This window comes from Sinohyriopsis cumingii, chromosome 2 (genome assembly GCF_028554795.1).
Source record: "Sinohyriopsis cumingii isolate HCF-2022 chromosome 2, ASM2855479v2, whole genome shotgun sequence".
Taxonomy (NCBI): domain Eukaryota; kingdom Metazoa; phylum Mollusca; class Bivalvia; order Unionida; family Unionidae; genus Sinohyriopsis; species Sinohyriopsis cumingii.
The window spans coordinates 11,810,251-11,835,265 of NC_142962.1; the positions used below are offsets into that span (position 1 = coordinate 11,810,251).

At 37.3% G+C, this 25,015-nt stretch overlaps 1 protein-coding gene across 2 annotated transcripts in view; it reads left to right on the plus strand.

The window, feature by feature from the left end:
• The window catches only part of LOC149804337 (papilin-like), a 469,456-nt gene that overhangs the window by 338,470 nt on the left and 105,971 nt on the right, over positions 1 to 25,015 (plus strand). For both annotated transcript variants that reach the window (XM_089939015.1, XM_089939025.1), the window contains exon 17: positions 14,741 to 14,926. In XM_089939015.1, the coding sequence (XP_089795141.1) occupies positions 14,741 to 14,926 (186 nt within the window). The remainder of the gene's footprint in view (positions 1 to 14,740; positions 14,927 to 25,015) is intronic.

Sequence of the window (25,015 nt, forward strand, 5' to 3'; positions counted from 1 at the left end):
TGAAATGAAGTAAGGCATTGAAATGTGCTTACATTGAAATGAAGTAAGGCATTGAAATGTGCTTACATTGTAATGAAGTAAGCCATTGAAATGTGCTTACATTGAAATGAAGTAAATGCAGTGAAATGTGCTTACAGTGAAATGAAGTAAGGCATTGAAATGTACTTACATTGAAATGAAGTAAGGCATTGAAATGTGCTTACATTGAAATGAAGTAAGGCATTTAAATGTGCTTACATTGAAATGAAGTTAGCCACTGAAATGTGCTTACATTGAAATGAAATAAGGCATTGAAATGTGCTTACATTGAAATGAAGTAAGGCATTGAAATGTGCTTGCATTGAAATGAAGTAAGGCATTGAAATGTACTTACATTGAAATGAAATAAGGCATTGAAATGTACTTACATTGAAATGAAGTAAGGCATTGAAATGTGCTTACATTGAAATGAAGTAAGGCATTGAAATGTGCTTACATTGAAATGAAATAAGGCATTGAAATGTGCTTACATTGTAATGAAGTAAGCCATTGAAATGTACTTACATTGAAATGAAGTAAGGCATTGAAATGTGCTTACATTGAAATGAAGTAAGGCATTGAAATGTGCTTATAATGAAATGAAATAAGGCATTGAAATGTGCTTACAGTGTAATGACGTAATCCATTGAAACGTGCTTACATTGAAATGAAATAAATGCAGTGAAGTGTGCTTAAATTTAAATGAAGTAAGGCATTGAAATGTGATTACAGTGAAATGAAGTAAGGCATTGAAATTTGCTTACATTGATATGAAGTAAGCCAATGAAATGTGCTTGCATTGAAATGAAGTAAGGCATTGAAATGTGCTTACATTAAAATGAAGTAAGGCATTGAAATGTGCTTGCATTGATATGAAGTAAGCCACTGAAATGTGCTTACATTGAAATGAAGTAAGGCATTGAAATGTGCTTACATTGAAATGAAGTAAGCCAATGAAATGTGCTTGCATTGAAATGAAATAAGGCATTGAAATGTGCTTACATTGAAATGAAGTAAGGCATTGAAATGTGCTTGCATTGATATGAAGTAAGCCATTGAAATGTGCTTACATTGAAATGAAGTAAGGCATTGAAATGTGCTTACATTGAAATGAAGTAAGGCACTGAAATGTGCTTGCATTGAAATGAAGTAAGGCATTGAAATGTGCTTGCATTGAAATGAAGTAAGCCATTGAAATGTGCTTACATTGAAATGAAGTAAGCCATTGAAATGTGCTTGCATTGAAATGAAGTAAGCCATTGAAATGTGCTTACATTGAAATGAAGTAAGCCATTGAAATGTGCTTACACTGAAATGAAGTAAGCCAATGAAATGTGCTTGCATTGAAATGAAGTAAGGCATTGAAATGTGCTTGCATTGAAATGAAGTAAGGCATTGAAATGTGCTTACATTGAAATGAAGTAAGCCATTGAAATGTGCTTGCATTGAAATGAAGTAAGCCATTGAAATGTGCTTACATTGAAATGAAGTAAGGCATTGAAATGTGCTTGCATTGAAATGAAGTAAGGCATTGAAATGTGCTTGCACTGAAATGAAGTAAGGCATTGAAATGTGCTTACATTGAAATGAAGTAAGGCATTGAAATGTAGTAGTAAGGCATTGTAATGAAGTAATCCATTGAAATGTGTTTACACTGAAATGAGGTGGAGGCATCTTGATGTGCTTGCATGCAAAAAGGATTAAGCAAACTTAGGAACCTATATTTTGCCTTTGCTAGAAAATAATGGAATCCACACTTGCAACATTATGCATGGGTTTGTCAGTCATATAGACATGGAAAAATGAGAGAGTGGTAGAGTATTACTGGAGTGTTTTCTCCAAGACACATGATTATGCGAAATCTCTCAAAATTTTAAGGAATCCTCTGTTGTTGGAAAATTATGCACCATTGTGTTACAAAATTCAATTTAGTCATGTAAACACTTGACTGATAGATCAACCACTATATTAAAGTAGTTACTAAGTGACTGTTGCCATATGAGCACTCAGTGTCTGTTTGCAATTGAGCAATTAGATACTTGCATTGATTACTAACTGTTTTCAATTGAGTACTGAGATACTTGCATTGATTACCAAGTAGAGGTGCTTGCATTGATTACTCAGTAACTGTTTGATATTGAGCACTGAAATAGTTGCATTGATTACTTAGCAACTGTTTGCGATTGAGCACTGACATACTTGCATTGATTACTTATTAACTGTTTGATATTGAGCACTGAAATACTTGCAGTAATTACTTAGTAACTGTTTGATATTGAGCACTGACATACTTGCATTGATTACTTAGCAACTGTTTGCGATTGAGCACTGAAATATTTGCATTGATTACTTAGCAACAGTTTGCAATTGAGTACTGAAATACTTGCATTGATTACTTAGTAACTGTTTGCAACTGAGCACTGAAATATTTGCATTGATTACTTTACAACTGTTTGAAACTGAGTATGGAGATACTGTAGTTGCATGGATTAATTTAGTTATTGATATCATTTTACCAACTGCACTTGGTGAAGCTGTACAATGGTGGACATGCAGCTATCAGTATTCATTGGTTATATCTCTGCTGTTACATGCAGTTGTAATGCATATGACAGTGCTATTAATGCATATGACAGAGCTATTATTGCATATGACAGTGCTATTAATGCATACGATAGTACTATTAATGCATGTGACAAGTATATTAATGTATAAGACAGTGCTATTAAAATGCATATGACAGGGCTATTAATACGTATGACAGAGCTAACAATGCATATGAAAGTGCTATTAATACAAATGACAGTGCTATTAATACATATGACAGTGTTATTGATACATATGACACTGCTATTAATGCATATGACAGTGCTATTATTGCATATGACAGTGCTATTAATGCATATAACAGGGCTATTAATACATATGACAGGGCTATTAATACATATGACAGTGCTATTAATGCATATGACAGAGATATTATTGCATATGACAGTGCTATTAATGCATATGACAGTGCTATTAATGCATATGATGGGTCAATTAATGCATATGACAAGTCTATTACTGTATAAGACAGTGCTATTAATGCATATGACAGGGCTATTAATACGTATGACAGGGCTAATAATGCATATGAAAGTGCTATTAATACAAATGACAGTGCTATTAATACATATGACAGTGTTATTGATACATATGACAGTGCTATTAATGCATATGACAGTGCTATTATTGCATATGACAGTGCTATTAATGCATATAACAGGGCTATTAATACATATGACAGGGCTATTAATGCATATGATGCAGTGTCTTTGTCATAATGCACAACCTTGTCTCTTTACTGATAATGAAAATAAACAACTAATAGTTTTATCTTTATTCATTTGCAGTTATTTATCATATACACTTTTGTTGAAATATACTTAAATGTTTCATAATTTGTTCACATTATAATATGGTGTAAATTCATAGATAATGTTCTCAAATATTAATAAGGGGTACATGTATATTCATAGATAATGTTCACACATATTAATACCGGGTCTATTCATAGATAATGCTCACACATATTAATAAGGGGTATATTCATAGATAATGCTCACACATATTAATAAAGGGTATATTCATAGATAATGTTCACACATATTAATAAAGGGTATTTTCAAAGATAATGTTCACACATATTAATAAAGGGTATATTCATATTGTTTTTAGATAAGATGAGGTATATTCATTGATACTTTTTTTACATAGCAATCTTAGAGATATCATTGTTTACAGCTAGAACATAAATTTATCAGCATGTTTATGTATCAAGATATATTTGTTGATGTTAAAGCAAACATTACTGATGACAGTGTTGTACACGTTTGTTCCATCTTGCCGTGTGACTTTGAATGGACACCTGACTTTGACAGTGAGACCTGTGCAATATAGTTTTGCCAACTCATAAATCTCAAATGGCATCTTTGACATATTATCTATGGCTGCTGTTAAGATTTATGAGTATGATTTATTTTCAAACAGTAAGTAATATAATGCTTAAAATGACTTTCTGTAATAATTTATCAAATTTTATTGCAGTATGTAACAAGGCATAAACACATTTACCTGAATAAGTAGCATGTCTTCTTAGTAACCTTCTGTGGTTTCCAATATTTCCTATTATTTGGTTGTTGAGTGCATAATCTGTCATTATTGCCAAAATAACAATATTTTCAAGTGACAAGTTGACAAGTACATTTTATTCAACACATAGATTATGTTTGATGATAAAGAAAAATAATCAAAAGATAAGGATAAAGTTTCCATTTGGAATTATGTATTGGAAGGATAAGTTAAGCCAGAGAGAGAGAGAGGTTGCCAACAAAACAATCATCTTATGTTAATGCTGACACAAGTGAAAATAGTCAGACATCCATTAAAAGTTGCCTTCCTAGGTTTGTTGAGTCATTTTGTAGTACTTACAAAGACCAATCAGATTAAAATCAGATCTCCACTGTCCATCATGAAGATCTGACAGTAACTACTTAGGGGTCATGATCTGGTGACCTTTAAATTAACCAATAAAAATACAGCTTTCAGAAATTTGAAAGTGAATCGAATCATTTAGCACACATTGATGCTCTTCAGCCCTACTGCTTAGTCTTCCAAATGCGAAAGTAAAAGACTTCATCTGATTGGCTGATAAAAGTAGCCATTATGGTAATAACATAGGTCACCAGAACATGACCCCTAAGGGGTCGCTGTCAGATCTTCATGTAGGACTGTGGAGATCTGATTTTAGTCAGAGTGTTACAAAGACCAGTATAGTCCAGCTGATGGATTAGTTGAGATGGCTTTTATCCTCATTAGTCTGCCAATTCATTAGCCTGCCAATTCATTAGCCTGCCAATGCATGTAGCTTGCTAATAATAAAAAAATGTATGTCATACAGTAGAACCTGTCTTGAAAGACCACCCCCTCTGCCAAATAATAATGGTCTGTCATGACAGGCCATGACACTATATAATGAATAAATCCATGCATTGAGAATTTGGTCTCCTAAGAAAGGTGGTTTCTCATAGCAGTGGTCTTTCTAGACAGGTTCTTATAATATCAAGACTACATAGAAAGTGTTGGACAACATGCAAAGAAACAAACTTTAAGCCTGGCTTTTATTTTTAATGGCACATAGCCACCAATAGCAGTGGTCAGTCAGAGATTGTCAGTTTCAATCAGTTGACATCTGACAGAGGGCAGGGTTATGGATCCATCAGTCATTATATTAACTTTCATGATACAACTCTACTTTTTTCTCCCCCATGTGACAGAGAAGTCTTGCTGTTTTGCTAACCTTACTTTTCTTCTCTCAATCTAATCATCTCAGACCAGTTGTTTCAGTCAAGGTGTCAATGCACTCAGAACTACTTTTTAAAAAAGAAAACCCTTGTTGTCTACTTCTGTGCCTGCAACAAATATATAGCAAAAACATAGTAACTTAAGGTCAATCCATCTTTGAGAACACACTATACAAAACATTTTGAGAGAGACATACAAATGCACATGCTGTCAAGCTATTTGGTATTTTGCTAGCTGGTTTCATACAGCATGGTCAATTCTATCCCATAGGCAGGCATAACTCAGTACATTTTCAGGTCAGCGTCATTAAATGTAGCTAAAGCTACCTAACTAGTTTTAAATACTTCGTGTGAAACAAATTATATACTTTTAGCTACATTTAATGATGCTGACCTGAATGTTTCCTGTGCTACAGATAGGATAAAATTCTCAATGCTGTGTGAAATGAACTATGTCAGAAACATTGATCCATGCACATAGACTATAGACCTACACTTCATAGCCTCCCAACTCTCTTAACAGCTATGGAAAACTTAGTCACATCCAGAAATGTGTTATGTCAAACATGCTTTATTCTAATTTTGTTAAGGATCTCCATTGTGCCCCAGTTGAATAAAAAATATGCCTACAACATTTAATGACAAATAATACACTTACCAACCAGAAGAAATCATTTATCCATCAACACATTATTCCATAAGCGAATTTCACTGTAGCACTTAACATATTTTCTAAGACAGAAAAATAAATTTTCAAAGAATCCATAAACTTGAAAGTTTAGCACATGGTTATCAGCCATGGTCCATATTCGGAGGGTCCTTTATACATGGGGGTATTTTACCAAATGTATTAAGGATAACACATGTATGTCACAAACAGTTTCGCCTTCTCCAAAGAAAAGGAGTTATATATGATAGTGACACAGATCACTAATTACCCATGAATAATCTAAAGTAAGATGTTACTCTTCGTTACAGATTGTACTAAGCATAACTACAGTAGAGCTGAGTAGCAAGTATCGTTTCATTATTTACAATATAATATTTCAAAATTGGAACTGATGAAAACGAATCAGTATCTTGTAATAAATATTAATTATTTATTGTCAATTTCATATAACATCTATAAATTAAATGTGATAATACCTCATTACTATGCGACATTTTATATGTTGTTATTTTTCTTTGCTCATGTGCATAAACTGTACTTCGGATGCAACAGTCACACCACAGCCCTCATCAACATTTTTGTATTAATGAGCCACATGTAAACATTTGCACATGAACTATATTACACTAGTGAAAAGTTTTTTTGACTTTAAAGGAAAATATTGGGTGAGAAAAATAATCTACATTGGGGTTGTGACCGAGACAAGGAAATCCCAGTTGTGTGGTTATATTATATGTAACCCCTTGACTGGGATTCCCTTGTCTCAGTCCAAACCCCAACATAGACTATATACGTCTATGCTGAGAAATGCACTAGATTTGGCCCAGTGTGACTTTTTCACTTCTAAAGCCATATTGAAGTTACAAATATTTATGAAATATTACTGATGTCAAGCACAAAGTATTATGCTTATTATAACCATAGCATTCATACTGTCATGTTGGCACACTGACAATACCTTTGGCAAAGTCATGTAATGACACTAAATATCATAACCTTAGCACATTTAATATAATGTCATATCTGACACTAACAAAACACTTGGCAGAGTCATGTAATGACACTATCATAACCACAGTATTCATATTGTCATATGCACACTGACGATACACTTGGCAAAGTCATGTACTGACACTGAATATAATAACCTTAGCATTCATATAAGGTCATATTTGACACTAACAAAACACTTGGCAAAGTCATGTAACAACAATATCATAACCACAGTATTCATATTATCATGTCTGCACACTGACAGTACACTTGGCAAAGTCATGTAATGACACTGAGTATCATAAACACAGCATTCATAAGTGTTGTCATGTCTGTCACTAGCATAACACTTGGCAAAGTTGTGCAATGACACTGAATAGAACAAAGACTCAGCAGTGAACAGGACCATAAATACATACCCATGAGACATCTGTTTATGTTCCTAAATTCAAACTATTTCAGGGGTAACATATGCCACTTATATTGAATGGAGTCTTATGGTGTGTACTGTTTTTACCCTATGTTTCCAGCGATTAAGACAATAATTTGTCCATTTTGTCAAGGCATGGAGCATATTAATTTCAGAAGAACATATTTCAGCAGGATAAGGCATATTTATCTGAAATCCCAAGAAAAAACAATGGAATGGTCAAAGTGACAGACTGTCAATTACTGGTGTAGCACTAAATTATTGTTTCATATTGGTGTAGGTGGTGTATCTGAGGTTTCTCTTACAGTAGTCGCAGTTTACTTAGAAGATGCCAATCACAGACCAGTGCAGAATCAAAGTGTTACATAGTTTTCAATAAGACTGTATGTTGGCATGTTCATTAAATTTAAGACCATGTCAATGTACTGTACCTTGTAATTAGAGATTTTAAAACATCTTATATATCATGTTACTCAATGCAATTCAGTTTGCAGAATCTACAGCAGAAGCATTTCACAATAACTGTAATTTGTAGGCAGTTGCATGCAGTGCTCAGTAAATGTATAAGAGAAGCAACTTGTGATATCACTGGTATGACCAGTTGCAGGTATCACACCACAATTTAAATTCATTCTATGCTCAGTAAATGTATAAGGGAAGCAACTTGTGATATCACTAGTATGACCAATTGCAGGTATCACACCACAATTTAAATTCATTCTGTGCTTTCATAAACAATATTACAGAATGAAAATGTGTAAAATCTTTCCATTATATTCATAAATCAGTTTGCAGATACCTTCTTGATGCATAACATGATCAAAGAGAAAAATACATGTTGTGAAGGTCTTGAATGAATGGTCCATAATTGCAATTTCATGTAAACACAATGCTAGAAAGTGAACTTTTAAAAATCAGTTTAAAAAAATCTGAACCATCAATTTGATAGCCTGTCAGGTACCAATGCCAAATAAAATGCTATATTAGTATAAATATATGCCAGTGCTTGAGAAAAGCTGAAGTCACCTACCATCAAAGCATTTTTCATCTTGAGTATGGCCTACTCTGTTTTGTGACACCATTTTCATCCACACTGAACAATTAGCCTCTCAGCAGTGCTGATACTATAACAGACCATTGATAAAGCAATGTGTAGTGTCAACATGAACTGAGAGTGTTATTACCATGTGTTGTCATAACAGATCATTGATAAAGCAGTGTGTAGTGTCAACATGAACTGCAAGTGTTATGCTACATGTTATTATAACAAACCATTGATAAAGCAGTATGTAATGTCAACATGAACTGCAAGTGTTATGCCATGTTTTATTTGAACAGACCATTGATTAAGCAGTATGTAGTGTCAACTTGAACTGTACGTGTTATTCAAAACAGTGATGTCTGAATGGTTTGGTTGGTATTCAAAGCGGTGATATCTGAATGGTTTGGATGGCATTCAGTAGGATAATATCTGACTGGGATGCTTGGTATTCAGCACTGACATCTGAATGGACTGGTTCATATTCAGGAGGGTGACATCTGACTGGGTTGCTTTTGTATTCAGGAGGATGACATTTGACTGGGTTGCTTTGTATTCAGGAGGATGACATCTGACTGGGTTGCTTTGTGTTCAGGAGGATGACATCTGACTGGGTTGCTTTGTATTCAGGAGGATGACATCTGACTGGGTTGCTTTGTATTCAGGAGGATGACATCTGACTGGGTTGCTTTGTGTTCAGGAGGATGACATCTGACTGGGTTGCTTTGTATTCAGGAGGATGACATCTGACTAGGTTGCTTTGTATTCAGGAGGATGACATCTGACTGGGTTGCTTTGTGTTCAGGAGGATGACATCTGACTGGGTTGTTTTGTATTCGGGATGATGACATCTGACTGGGTTGCTTTGTATTCAGGAGGATGACATCTGACTGGGTTGCTTTGTGTTCAGGATGATGACATCTGACTGGGTTGCATTGTATTCAGGAGGACGACATCTGACTGGGTTGCTTTGTGTTCAGGAAGATGACATCTGACTAGGTTGCTTTGTGTTCAGGAGGATGACATCTGACTAGGTTACTTTTTGTTCAGGAAGATGACATCTGACGGGGTTGCTTTGTGTTCAGGAGGATGACATCTGACTAGGTTGCTTTGTGTCCAGGAAGATGACATCTGACTAGGTTGCTTTGTGTTCAGGAAGATGACATCTGACTGGGTTGCTTTGTATTCAGGAGGATGACATCTGACTAGGTTGCTTTGTGTTCAGGAAGATGACATCTGACTAGGTTGCTTTGTGTTCAGGATGATGACATCTGACTAGGTTGCTTTGTGTTCAGGAAGATGACATCTGACGGGGTTGCTTTGTATTCAGGAGGATGACATCTGAATATGTTAATTTAGTAGTCTGCTAGACAAGAGTCTGTGTTATGTTAATTTAGTAATCTATTATGGCAAGACTTTTTTCATTCATAATATATCAGTTAGAACTAAAGGAACAAATCATCATCATTGGCGACTCACTCTCGAGAGACCATGCAAATAGTGCCCTTGGGGTGTTGTCTGTCTCTGGGGTGTTAGCATCATCTGCTGTGGCTGTGCAGGCCTATACGTGAGTGACAGTCCCTATTGCATTTGGTGCAGACATAATGGGAAGTCTGAGTTACTGTGGTTGCTGCCGCGTTCTTTCTCTCACATTTCTCTGCCACCAACTGGCCTCTCCTTGCATCAGCGACTGATATGCCCTTGTTTACCATCAGTCTCCAGGTGGATCGGTCCTCGGCCAGCACTTTCCAGCCATCTGGTGAAATGTTGCATGCCTTCATGTCCCTGTTGCATACATCCTTGAAACGGACTGACAGGTGGCCGACTCTTCTCATACCAGTGGCCAGCTGTCTATATAGAATATCCTTTGGCAGCCTTCCATCCTCCATGTGACGGATGTGTCCCAGCCATCGAAGGCGGCATTTGCTCAGCAGGGAGTACATGCTGGGGGTACTTGCACACTGCAGGATCTTGCTGTGTGGAACACGGTCTTGCCAGCTGATTTTCAGGATGCGTTTTAGGCACCATATATGGAAGGAGTTGAGCCAGCGGTCTTGCTTCATGTAGGTACTCCAGGTTTCACTTCCATATAGAAGGGTGCTGAGAACACAGGCCTGGTAGAATTGGACCTTGGTGTACTCTGTCAGCACATTGTTTTCCCACACCCTGTTCATTAGTCATGCCATGATGGTGTTTGCCTTTCCAAGCCTTCTGTCCAGCTCCATATCAAGCGAGAGAGTGTTGCTGATGGTTGACCCCAGGTAGGTAAAGTTGTTGACTGCACGCTGACATTTGTCTTTTCCAGGCTGATGGTGAGACCAAACTGCATGCAGGCATTAGCAAAATGATCTCCCAGTCTCTGGAGGGCTTCCTCAGTGTGGGTCACAAGAGCTGCATCATCTGCAGAAAGCATCTCCCTGATGAGCACAGCTCTCACTTTGGTCTTTGAGCACATTTGTGCCAGGTTGAACAGCCTCCCATTGGACCTGGTGTGTAGATATATGCCATCAGTCGAAGGTGTAGGACAGGAGCAGGGAGAAGAAGAGCCTGAAAAGGGTTGGTGCCAGCACACAGCCCTGCTTCACACCGCTGTTAATTGGGAAGGAGGTTGAGGAAGATCCATCATACAGGGCTGTTCCCTTCATATCTGCATGGAAAGAGATTATCATGCTGCGGAGTTTTGGGGGCAACCAATCTTACTGAGAAGTTCAGAAAGGCCCTTCATGCTGACTAAGTCAAAGACCTTGGTGAGGTCGATGAACATCATGTAGAGTGTTTGTCCTTGCTCTCTGATCTTCTCTTGGAGTTGTCATAGGGAGAAGATCATGTCTGTCGTCGACCTGCCTGCTGTGAAGCCGCAATGGGATTCTGGGTACACACGGTCCGCCAGCAACTGCAGCCTGTTGAGTATGATGTGGGCGCACACTTTACCAAGTGCTCAGGAACGAGATCCCTCTGTAATTATTACAGTCACTGTGGTCTCCCTTGTTTTTGTAAAGGGTCACAATTGTGACATTGCGCATGTCTTGGGGGACTGCTCCCAGCAGAGGCAAAGTAGCTCATGCAGTGGTTGAAGCAATGTTGGTTTCCCACGTTTGATAGCTTCGAGCTGGATGCTATCACTACCTGATGCTTTGTCATTTGGGAGGGAGTCACTTGCTTTGCTGAGCTCCTCTAAGGTTGGCACTTTGTTGAGCTCCTCCAAGGTAGACAGATTCTTTATGCTGCTGAGGGCTGCATTGGTGACTGACGTTTCTCGGGAGTATAGCTCTGAGTAGTGCTCCACCCATCTGGCCATCTGTTGCCCATGGTCTGTGATCTTCTTTCCAATCAGAGATTTCAGGGGAGCGACCCCTTTCAGTGTAGGGCATAGAGCCTTCTTGATGCCACTGTACATACCTTGGATGTTTCTGGACTCGGCACTGTGCTGGATCCCTTCACACAGTTGTTGCCAGTACTCATTCGCACACTGTCTAGCAATGCGTTTGGTGTTACTTTGAGCACTTCTGAGAGCAGCAAGTGTCCATTCATTAGGGCATTTTTTGTAAGCTGTGAAGGCTTTTTGTTTCTCCTCGATTTTTGGTTCCATTCTTGATAGGTGTGCGTTGAACCAGTCCTGGCTGGGTCGTTTCTTCTTGCCAAACATGGACATAGCTGTACTGTAGATGGCACCCTTACTAGCATTCCACTTGGCTGCAGCATCATGCTCTGGCAGGTCCTGGAGAGCCTTGTCCAGGGTGGACACATACTCCTCCACCTTGAAGGGGACCGACATCTGCGCAGTGTTTATGCGAAGGTGTCCTTTTGGTTTTGAGTGGTGTGTTGTGTGTGGTTGTAGTTGCACCCTGCTGCTCATGAGGGCATGGTCAGAGTCACAGTCTGCACTGTGGTAGGTTCTAGTGGAGAGGATGCTGTTAAGGGCAGAGCACCTGGTGATGACCAAGTTGAGTTGATGCCAGCGATGAGACCTGGGGTGTTTCCATGACATTTTGTGTTGTGGCTTACACTTGAAGAAGGTGTTTGTGATGCACAGGCCATGGTAGGTACATAGCTCCAGCAGTCTCTGACCGTTTTCATTGGTCTTTCCAGTGCCATGATATCCAAGGCAGGTAGGCCATGACTCGTGGTCCGCACCTACTCTGGAATTAAAATCTCCGATTAGGAATAGTGGTTCATGTTTGGGTCATCCTTTGATCTGTTCATCCAGCTGCCCATAGAACTGATCCTTTGTGTCTTCTGAAGATGTGAGGGTGGGGGCGTAGATACTGATGATGTTGACAGGACCTGCAGCAGTGGTGAGGCGGATGGACAAGAGACGCTCAGTGCCCCCTGTGGGAGGTTCAACCGAGGCCAGGAGATTGTTTTTGATAGTGAAGCCCACTCCGTGCTGGCGGGGCTCCTCAGGTTCTTGACCCTTCCAGAAGAAGGTGTAGTTTTCCTCTCTGAGGGAGCCACTAGAGGTGAGCCTGGTTTCCTGGAGGGCAGCTATGCTGATATTTAGTCTGGTGAGTTCTCTATCAATGATGGCTGTCTTTCTGGTATCGTCCACTTCACTGAGGTCGTCGAAGATGCCTGTACACATGGTGTGCACATTCCAGCTTGCAAATCGAAGAGCTGGAGTCTTCTTTATTGGTTTCTTGTTTCTTTTGTCTGGTGTGGAATTTCCATCTGCTTGTCATGCTGAGCAACACACTGAGCTCCAGACACCCACTGGAGCAGGCAGACGATGGTGGGTCAACACCTTATTGACTGGGGGCTGCCCAGCTTGAGACAGGCGGTAGTAGGCCAGTGGGACACGATGATCAATCCCACTGTCAAAGCTGACCATGGTGCCCTTTCCCTACGCCAATCGGTGGGACTTATAACCCATTAACTGTCAGCTTCTATGTTGTTTGCTCACCCAGTAGTGAGACTGGAGTGTCCTCTCCAGGGCACAAGCCTGGGCATGGAGTCTGGAAATCCTGGGCTGCCCAGACGTCAGGATGCCCCTCTCATCCTTGCTGGTGGGGTCCAAAGGAATGCTGAGCATGACATTTGGCACCAGTTTGGATGCAGGAGCTGCTGGAAGGAAGTCGTAGTCGACACCCAACCACCTTGGGGGGTCCACTCTGGATTTTCTGTCTGGGTTTACTCCCGTAGCCTTTACTTCTCCCAAAGATATCAACAAGGCAGTGGAGCCATCATCCAATGGATGGGACTTGGTGGCTTTTGAATCAGAGTTTCCTTCTCCTAGACGAACTGCCTGACAAGGCTAACAAGCTTCATCTGCCCAGGTTTGGAGTCAGAGTTTCCCTTCTCTTAGACTGGTTGCCTGCCAAGGCTAACGAGCCCAGTCTGCCCACCTAGTTATACCACTGGGCACCCGGTCGCGCCACACAGCAGGCTCTGTGAAAACAGGGGGCCCCATGTGAAGGTGCTGCTGTGGACACAATAGTGTAGGAGAGGCCATATGCAAGTAACCTCTTGCCCAGCAGAGCGAGACAGTGGTCCTGCGGCAATCCCTACACCTGGAAAGGAGAGGCTATGAGAGATGCTTCACTTTCCTTTGGCAAGCGGGACATCAGGCCCAGGCCTCCCCCCCCACCAAGGAACAAATACATTCAATATATTCTTATATTATATGTTACAATTTTGATAAAGTATCAAAATACAATTTACAATGGACTAATCTAAATATATCACAATAGGGCTTGCATCGAAAGGATTCAAATTATTTTCAACATTCGGTTAAATGGCATTTGGGAACAGATTTATGTATATCCATTTTATCACAGTTAATTTCAAAACAAAACTAATTGCCTCAACCACTACAAATGTTCTCCCACATATTTATTTATATTTTCTTGCAGATAATAACCATAAATAATATACAACTTTAAATCTTGATTTCCAATATTTTTTCCACAAAAATACTCATGGAAATGTTTTCATTAACAATCTAAAAATGGCAGCTATTTTCGTTCTTTTATAAATAATGTGCTAGTATTTCATGTGACAGATGCATGTGTTCTGGGTGCTATCTTAAATCAAAACTACCTTTCTGTTTCTTAATGAAGACTCCCACTGATCTTATTTAAAGTGTCCAGACATTAGGGTCAAATGGAAGATTAGTGACCATGATTGTCCCAGAACTTAGGGTGTTAAAAGACCTGGGGCATAGATGGTAATTTTAATCAGCTCATTTTATGAGTTTTATCTTATAATCACTCAGATTGGATCTTGATGAAAATTCTCATGCATTTCAGGTGAAGATGGCAAGGGCTGCGAGGTAGTGGCTGGGTCAGGAGACGTAGACACATTCTGTGAGGAGTCGGTCTTTGGGTGTTGCCCAGATGGCACTACCCCTGCCCAGGGTGAAAACAACCTGGGCTGTGAGGATGTTGTTAGCCCAACAGATTCTGATAGTGGCTTCTACATTGAGCCTGCAACTAGTAGGTATTTGTAACACTAACGGAGGAGAAATTACCCTAGCCCACCCGTTGAGAAGGTTTTCTTTAAAAATGATTGAAGAATTTTTATATTGTAGTGATAACCATACTTTTTACCTTTTATTCTGTTTTAGATTATTGTTACTAATCAGTCAGTAAATAAAGAAGAGTGAATTTTAGTGATGGAACAAATATAAAAGCAAATTATCAGTGGTTGCATAAATCGGGCACAAATGTCATTTCTTCAGTATTTAGCATTGTGTCCTTCAAGACAGGTTTTACTGCACAAGGATTTAATAACTCTAGAAAAATGATATTCACCAAGGTTATGGGTTGAGGTAGAAATCATTTCTGGAGTTTAAAAAGTCCTTGTATAAACCAAAATCCAAAGTCACTAATTGTTTTGTTATATAATGTTTAATTTCTTCCATGATTTCCTCCTTAATATTAACAAAATAGCACTCACTGAAGTTTAGGGTAAATACTATTTAGGATGTATACCATATAAAACTGTATTAGCAATAGCTCAACATAACTTAGGAACAATGCTAATATAAAATGAAATAATTGGAATATTGTAATGGAAAAGAATGGAAAAGAAAATAAAGATAAAAATTAATGTTTTGAAAATGTTTGCATATTCTCAACTGCACCCTACTACCCACCCTGCATTTTTCAGTGCATAAACTTTATTTCAAAAAAAGGTAGAATTAGATGAAAAGAGAAGCAGATAAAAGGAGGCTCTAGATGAATGATGTCAGTCTTTTATCACCATTATCTGCATGCATGAAAGAGATATAATTTCATAGCAAAGACAGCTACTAGTGATTAAAAAATGAAAACACGGAAATGATATATTATATATTATTCATAATTATAGCCTTATCCAGATCAATACAAGTACTATGTTCCCGAAACACACAGATTTAAGGGCTATAACTAAAACCACAAACTACAGATTTAAGGGATATAACCCAAATCACAAAAACTACAGATTTAAGGGCTATAACCCAAATCACAAAAACCACAGACTTAAGGGATATAACCCAAATCACAAAAACTACAGATTTAAGGGCTATAACCCAAATCACAAAAACCACAGAATTTAAGGGATATAACCCAAATCACAAAAACTACAGATTTAAGGGATATAACCCAAATCACAAAAACTACAGATTTAAGGGCTATAACCCAAATCACAAAAACCACAGACTTAAGGGATATAACCCAAATCACAAAAACTACAGATTTAAGGGATATAACCCAAATCACAAAAACTACAGATTTAAGGGCTATAACCCAAATCACAAAAACCACAGAATTTAAGGGATATAACCCAAATCACAAAAACTACAGATTTAAGGGATATAACCCAGATCACAAAAACTACAGACTTAAGGGATATGACCCAAATCACAAAAACTACAGATTTATGGGCTATAACCCAAATCACAAAAACCACAGAATTTAAGGGATATAACCCAAATCACAAAACTACAGATTTAAGGGATATAACCCAAATCACAAAAACTACAGATTTAAGGGATATAACCCAAATCACAAAAACTACAGATTTAAGGGATATAACCCAAATCACAAAAACTACAGATTTAAGGGGTATAACCCAAATCACAAAAACTACAGATTTAAGGGATATAACCCAAATCACAAAAACCACAGATTTAAGGGGTATAACCCAAATCACAAAAACTACAGATTTAAGGGATATAACCCAAATCACAAAAACTACAGATTTAAGGGGTATAACCCACACCACAAACCACAGATTTAAGGGATATAACCCACACCACAAAACACAGATTTAAGGGGTATTACCCACACTACAAAACATGGATTTAAGGGGTATAACCCACACCACAAAACACAGATTTAAGGGGTATAACCCATACTACAAAACATGGATTTAAGGGGTATTACCCACACCACAAAACACAGATTTAAGGAGTATAACCCACAAGGGGTATTACCTACACCACAAAACACAGATATAAGAGGTATTACCCATACCACAAAACATTTAATGGGTATTACCCAAACTGCAATGCACAGATATAAGGGGTATAACCCAAACCACAAAACACAGATATAAGGGGTTTCATATTACCCAAGCCACAAAACGGATTTAAGGGGTATAACCCAAACCACTAAACACAGATATAAGGGGCAGGGTTCCCACGCTACCAGGAAATCGGGAAAAAGTTATGAGAAATTATATTTTTTTCCCCGACCATGTAAAGTCCTGGAATTTCGCAAATATTGATGAAAGTAGGGAAAAACCCAGGAATTTTTTGCCACCACTTGATGCCTGAAACAAGTATGTAACTGAGTCATAACTAAACTGATCGTGAGTTAAATTTATCGAGTTCTAACCAGATTATTTAGAGGGTGCAGTATGGATTATTTGGGTGCTTGCAATAAACATATATGCTGAGTCAATCCAAATGGTCAGTGGATTAGATTCATCTAGTAGACTTTTATTTTCAAAGTCAGCTTGATATCCATATCTTTCCTTATGTGGAAGCTATGAAAACCACTCTAGCAACACAAGAGGAAACAGTGTGTCGGCAAAGCGTAGTCACTTTCTGGATGGACTAGCAAATTTTAAACATTATATCGAGTGATACCTGCATGAAATGGATATGAGAATTACTTATTTTCTCAGAACTTGTGAATATTAAAATCAGAGTTGATGAAATGTGACCTGGTACTCGCGATTTGCATTGCTAGTCGCATGAGTACACAATCTAACAACCCACATTTTCAAATATTTTAGAGAAAAGAAAAAAATATTAAATGAAAGTCATATACTGGTTGTAATCAAAATACAAAAATGAAAGAACACAAAGTTTTCCATATTTATATATTCCGAGAACAACTTCTGGAGTTTTGTTATATCACGGAACTACCACGTTGCTATGTGCTGTCTGCTTGATAAATCAGACTGGCCAGATTGCTGGTTTTTGCAAAAAGTATCTGACTTTCATTTAATGTAATTGAATTTCTCTACAACATTAAAATGGAGTTGATTGTTGATATGACGTAACTAATGAACTTGCGATGTTGTCGTTTGAGATTTGTGAAGTGATGCAAATAGCGAGTAATGAACCAGGTTTCATCAATGCCATAGATTTGTCTAGTCTGTCAGCAGAATAAAGACATAACGATTATAATACTTGCCATTTCTGAGAAAATAAATCATTTTTCTACCCATTTCATGCAGGTATAAGTCGATATAACATAACTTTAAATTTTCTATGCCTGCTGGAAATCGACTACCATATGTTGCTACTGCATGGTGATGGCAAGTTCCAAATTTTTTATATGCAATGGACTGCTATTCGTTTTAATCCAAATTTGTGGTCCAAATTTTTTAATCTAAGAGCTGAAATGAGTTATTGTCATCCCTTATATTATATGTGAATAAACGATTTGAGCTACTGTATCAATACAGGTTAGGGGACTGGTTTAACAAATTACAAGAAGACAAGATGATTTTACAGAAAATTAAGTCCTTGTTTATACAACAAGATATAATTTTGAAGGTCTTTTGTCAAAATTTGAAAATGTTTTTTAAATGATGGATTTTTAACCAGATCTTCTTAAGGAGATTAGGTTGCTTGAAACATTTTGCTTGGGATTTTATTGGCACATAAATTCAGGGTTATAACTCTCTTTGTTACAAGACTAGATTCTAATTTGCTTTTATTGTTTTTTTTTATACTGTAATAGGAAATGTTTATATATATATTGCTATAGAATTCTTTAGAATTAAAGGTTTGAAAACAAAACTAATGTATGTTCATTATGTTGTTCCCACTTAGCAACATAATGCATGTCAGCAAAATAAAGTTTGAATATTTTTTTGTACATTGAAATGACTTTACATGCCAATTTAAAGGAATATAATCAAACTTGTTTTGTGTGATACATTTTGTGGTTTTGTACATTATCATCTTTCCTGGCTTAGATGTTTTGGAGAGTCTTGAAAGAGAACCATCTTTACATTTAGAAAGTGCATGTTTTATAATCTAAAATGTTCTTTAATTCCATTCAGTAATGGTCATATGTGAACCTTGAGAAAATTGAAATTTCATTCTGGAAAAACCCTGGAAATGACCTGGAAATTTATCTTCAAAAAAGCCTGGGAACCATGAAGGGATCTAAGCCAAACCACAAAACACAGGTTTAAGGTGTATAACCCAAACCACCTAACATATATTTAATTGGTATAACCCAGAACACAAAATACAGATTTAAGGGGTATAACACAAAACACATGTAAAGGGTATAACCCAAACCACACAAAACACATATCTAAGGAGTATAACCCAAACATAAAACACATATTTAAGGAGTATAACCCAAACCACAGAACACATTTTATTGGTATAACACAAAACACAAAACAAAAAATACAGATTTAAGAGGCATAACCTAAACTACCAAATACAGATTTAAGAGGTATAACCCAAACCACCAAACACAGATTTAAGGGGTATAACACAAAACACAAAACAAAGATTTCAGGAGTATAATCCAAACCACAAAATACATATTTATGGGGTATAATCCAAACCACCAAACACAGATTCAAGGGGTATAACCCAAACAAACCAAACACAGATTTAAGAGGCATAACCCAAACCACCAAACACAGATTTAAGGGGTATAACCCAAACCACCAAACACAGGTTTAAGGGGTATAACATAAAACATAGATTTAAATGGTATAACCCAGAACACAAAATAAAGATTTAAGAGGCATAACCTAAACCACCAAACACAGATTTAAGGGGTATAACACAAAACACAGATTTAAGGGGTATAACACAAAACATAAAGCATAGATTTAAATGGTAAAACCCAAAACACAAAATACAGATTTAAGGGGTATAACCCAAAACACAAAATACTGATTTAAGGGGTATAACCCAAACCACCAAGTACAGGTTTTAGGGGTATAACACAAAACACAAAGATTTCAGGAGTATAATCCAAACAACAAAACACAGATTTAAGGGGTATAACCCAAACCACCAAACACATATTTATTGGGTATAATCCAAACAACAAAACACAGATTTTAGGGATATAACCCAAAACCCAAAACATAGGTTTAAGGGTTATAACCCAAACCACCAGTCACAGATTTAAGGGGTATAACCCAAAAACACAAAACACAGATTTAAGGGATATAACCCAAACTACAGAACACGCATTTATGGGGTATAATCCAAACTACAAACACATATTTATGGTCTCTAACATAAGCCACAAAACAGATTTAAGGGAGTATAATCTAAACCATAAAACACAGATTTAAGGGGTATAACCCAAACCACCAAACACAGATTTAAAGGATATAACCCAAACCACAAAAAACAGATTTAAGGGAGTATAATCTAAACCATAAAACACATATTTATGGGGTATAACCCAAACCACAAAACACAGATTTAAGGGGTATAACCCAAACCACAAAACACAGATTTATGGGGTATAACCCAAACCACAAAACACAGATTTAAGGGGTATAACCCAAACCACAAAACACATATTTATGGGGTATAACCCAAACCACAAAACACATTTAAGGGGTATAACCCAAACCACAAAACACAGATTTAAGAGGATATAACCTAAACCACAATACACATATTTATGGGGTATAATCCAAACTAATGCATCTTTTTATCTGAACATTTTTCCTGTCCTCCAAGGAGTTTAGATGAGAGAGGCTACACTGATTTTTTCATTAGTTTTCTGCACCTTGGCCAACTTCTGCATTTACTTAAGCTTATTAGTGTTAATATGTCTCCATGTTAGTGTGCCTTTATGAAGTGTTGGTCTTGAACTCAGGAATTTAGCTGCAGACTTTTTGGTGTGTTTTTTTCACTTTATTGCTTATCACATGGTTCTATATATGCTTTATGCAATTTCTTCAATTAGAATTAATGGCATTTTAATGTCAAGTCCATTTTGTTGCAGCATTGTCATCAACCTTTATTTCCTCACCCCACTCCCATGCTAAAACCACCCTGACCAACTTAATGGTGCAAGATGGGAGGGGGACATAGCTACAGCTCTTTGTTGATTCTGAAACCATGATGGTCAAGGTCATTGTAACTGGCATGGTAACTTTTAGCTCACCTGGCTATTAAGTCTGGACCTCTTTGTGCTGTCTGGCATCTGGCCAGTGTCCATCAACAACTGCTATTTTCAGCTTCTCCATAAATGCCAGACCAATTTCAACCAATCTTGGCACAGTACTTCCTGGCATAAAAGCTTTGCATTACCATGGAAGTGACAGGAATCTGCCATCAAATAGAACTCTCTTTGCTAGTAATAGATAACCTTTAAGTGACTTCTTCAAAACCACCCTGGCATATATGGCTTTCAGATATGTACATTATGGACAGAGTTATAACCCTTGTTGATCAAATTCATATCTTTACACAAAATGTTGCTTGCATTGATGAGTTATTGAAGGTGTCAGATTTCAAGCATTACACAGCATTAGAGGAGTTATGGCCCCTGAGTGTCCATCTTTTTCAAATTCCCAACTCAAGTTCCTCTGTTTAAGGTCTAAAGGATCAAATTGTTGAGTATCATTGAGAAGAGTTATGGCCCCTGAATGCCCATCTTTAAACACAAGTTCCACTGTTTAATGCCCTTAGGATCAATTTGTAGTAAATAGGGGCCCTTTACAATGCACATTATTGCTAATAGGTCCCACTAAGTTTATGAACTTGTATTTGACTTCTAAATGTAGTGAACAGAGTTAATACTATTCTGCCCTATGCTACAGAAATAAAAATGACATAAATATACAAATTGTCCGGTTCTTCTAAAGCTATTAGAAATTAATTAGTGTTAGTTTTCTGCATGTGAGTGTGATAAAATTAAAAATCTTGTACTATTCTGCCCTATAGTATAGAAAGAAAAACAACCTCAAAATATAAACCCTCTGACCCATCTAAAGCTATTACAAATTAAATAATGATAGTTTACTGTGATAGTGTGATAAAAGTAAATTATTTAATTTCAGTCATGTTTATTAGATGAGTCTTGTGCATGTATAGGATACAAACTAAGCTTCAAATTATGTACCTGCTCCTCTGTCATGCCAGTATAAAGTATGTACCTGCTCCTCTGTCATATCAGTAAGAATTTTGTACCTGCTCCTCTGTCATATAAATAAGAATTTGTACCTGCTCCTGCGCCATGTCAGTAAGAGTCTGTACCTACTCCTGTCATATCAGTATGAAGTATGTACCTACTCCTGTCATATCAGTATGAAGTATGTACCTGCTTTTCTGTCATATCAGTATGAAGTATGTACCTACTCCTGTCATATCAGTATTAAGTATGTACCTATTGGTTTAATATGAATGCACTGAAACCACTTAATCTTATTGTTTCAACCTTTCTGCTACTGAGTTCAGCAATTTTCAAGGCTAATTTAATATATTAGTTGTTTTCTTTTTTCTCACCCAGTAGTGTCAGCTGAAGTTAGTATTATCAGTGACAGAACTACAGATAATTTGTATTTGGTAGAGGGCATGACATAGACTGACTTGCCATCAAACATTTGCATAGAGTGTAGAACATCTCTTGGTTCTGTGTATGCAGTTTTCCAATAGCAAAATCCTAGGTCTATACATTATAGTACAATTCAAAGTTAATTAATCTTAGTTATAGAGAAACTTGAATTATGTTTCAGTACTGTTCAAGAATGCCTCATTTTCCAGAGTATAACATTTGCCACACTGGAGACAGTATAGATTGTGACGTTCTGTCGTATTGGGGTGGGGTTCTCCCAATATAATTTAATTAAATTAAATTGAAAGTTCCACCCTGGCTCGTTAGGTTAGAAAGTTAAATTAGTGATGATGTAGATTTACAGCTCTGAGCCCCCAGTCAGAAATGCCGACGGTTAAATTATAGAGAACACGAAGATGAAATTCAATCAATAACAATTTAATAAATGTGATAATTTAAAACGATAACTTCCAATCACTCGTCTTTCCCTCAACCAAGTGACAGCCTAATTCATCCCGTGATTTACAGTGTGAGTTCGATTTTCCCCCTGTCCTTGCATCTACTCATCTATTTCTTCCCGCTGATTCCTTCCTTCTTTCCGCTCCTCTAACTCCTCCTTTGTCTCCATTTCCCTCTCTACTATCTCCTCCAGCTTCACTCCAGACTCCAGCTTCTCCTTTCTTCTCCTTTCCCTCTCTATTATCTCCTCCTCCAATTCCGCTCCCAGACTTCAACTTCTCCCTCTTCTTCCCTCCTTTCCTCCATCTCTCAACTGGTCTGTCCCTCAAAGCTTCCTGTGAAAAACCACAAGGCATTAACAAATGTTTTATCGAACCTCACCTCACACTATAACAACAATTAACCATCAGATAGCTGTCACTGTTTCGGCCACGCATGCATACACATCGAAATTCCCACACACTTCTTGCAGGGTAAACAACGGCGTAATAACACAGTATCAGCGAATTGTTATACAGACATCAATACATTGCGTCACGTCAGTATATACACATATATATTTAATCTCATCGTACTACAATCTGACCAAATCAGACGCATGTCTGTATTTTACTAATATTCAACAATGGCAAAATCTATAATCATATGAACATATGTGTTAGTCTACTATAAAATACCCACATAGTAAATTACAATATTAACTCTTACGATGGCTGGCAAGCTATATAATTCTTTACAAATATCAACTCATTTCTTCAAAATATGCAAACATATTAACAAAACAAAGTAATTCTTCGTACTACGATTCTAGTAATAATAAAGTATACATACGACCTACAATTAAAATGCAGTCGCATTCCACAAAGACCGAACAAATATCTACTGACCTTTTGAAGCTTTCTGTACTTAGAATTTCCCGCTCTAAGATTTTCCCGCCAATAACGAATGGCTATTCGGAGTTACGCTAACCTCTTCTCTGGGTAATTTCTCTCAGCGAACTAACTTTTGCCGGAAAACGCAGGGATATCATTCTACCCAAATCAAGGTCTCCCCCCATCTCGATTCTGATTGGGTGGCGCTGTGCCCCTGTCCAATTGTCTTAGCGGCCAGTTCAACCTGTCTTTCTGTTTGCAGGGGAAAGAAGTTAGGACACTCCCACTTCTTCAGGCAATTTCTTTTGATCTGGGAACATTTCGACACCTAGGTGATACTGGCTATCGGGCGCCTCGCAACTCCGATGTCTGGTTTTTCGATTCTAGCCACAACAGTCTTACGTAACGGATTAGTGCTAGCCTTTGGCAATGTTCGACATCAAACAATGACCCGTCAGAATTACCTTGATTATACATGTTTCAAACTGGGCTACTCTGGGTCGGGGTAAACATGACATAGATCTTGCCCCCTGACTTTCACTAAATGTCTCAATTTTTAAAAAATGAATTGAGATTTTAAAATGTATTTCTTATCACTTGATTTAACATTTCTAGTTTTCACTGAACATTTAGCAGACATTGAGGATTAAACAAGTTGTCTTAATTCTAGTCTCTCGCAATATTCAGTCTCGTTTTATCTCTGAGGAATAGAGAATTTACATAAACTTTAAATATGATTGTTTTTCTTCATCATTATGATATCTGTGTTACACAAATAAACCCACTCTTGACACAAATAGAATAAGCAAGAGCATGTAAAATCTCAATTTTACGAAACTTTTGAGAAATTTACTGAAACTTTAGCCAGACCTGTGGTTGTACAATTTGCCAGTAGATTAAAGCCTGCCCCCACATTAACAAAACTTTTCAACATGAGTGCACACTCTAAATGAAATTTAGATTACAGTAAATACACTAATTGAAATACAAAAGATTTCACTGTGATACAGATGTCTGCTAAATACGTCTTGTTTATTTTGTAATAATTTGAGCAATATAATGATGATGATGATGATTTGTTTACATATATAAGGTAATTCTATTAGTACCGAACTATTCTCAATTGCCACCTATGACAAAGGCAATTCTGTTTCCACCAAACTATACTTGCCTGACACCTATGACATGGGTAATTCAT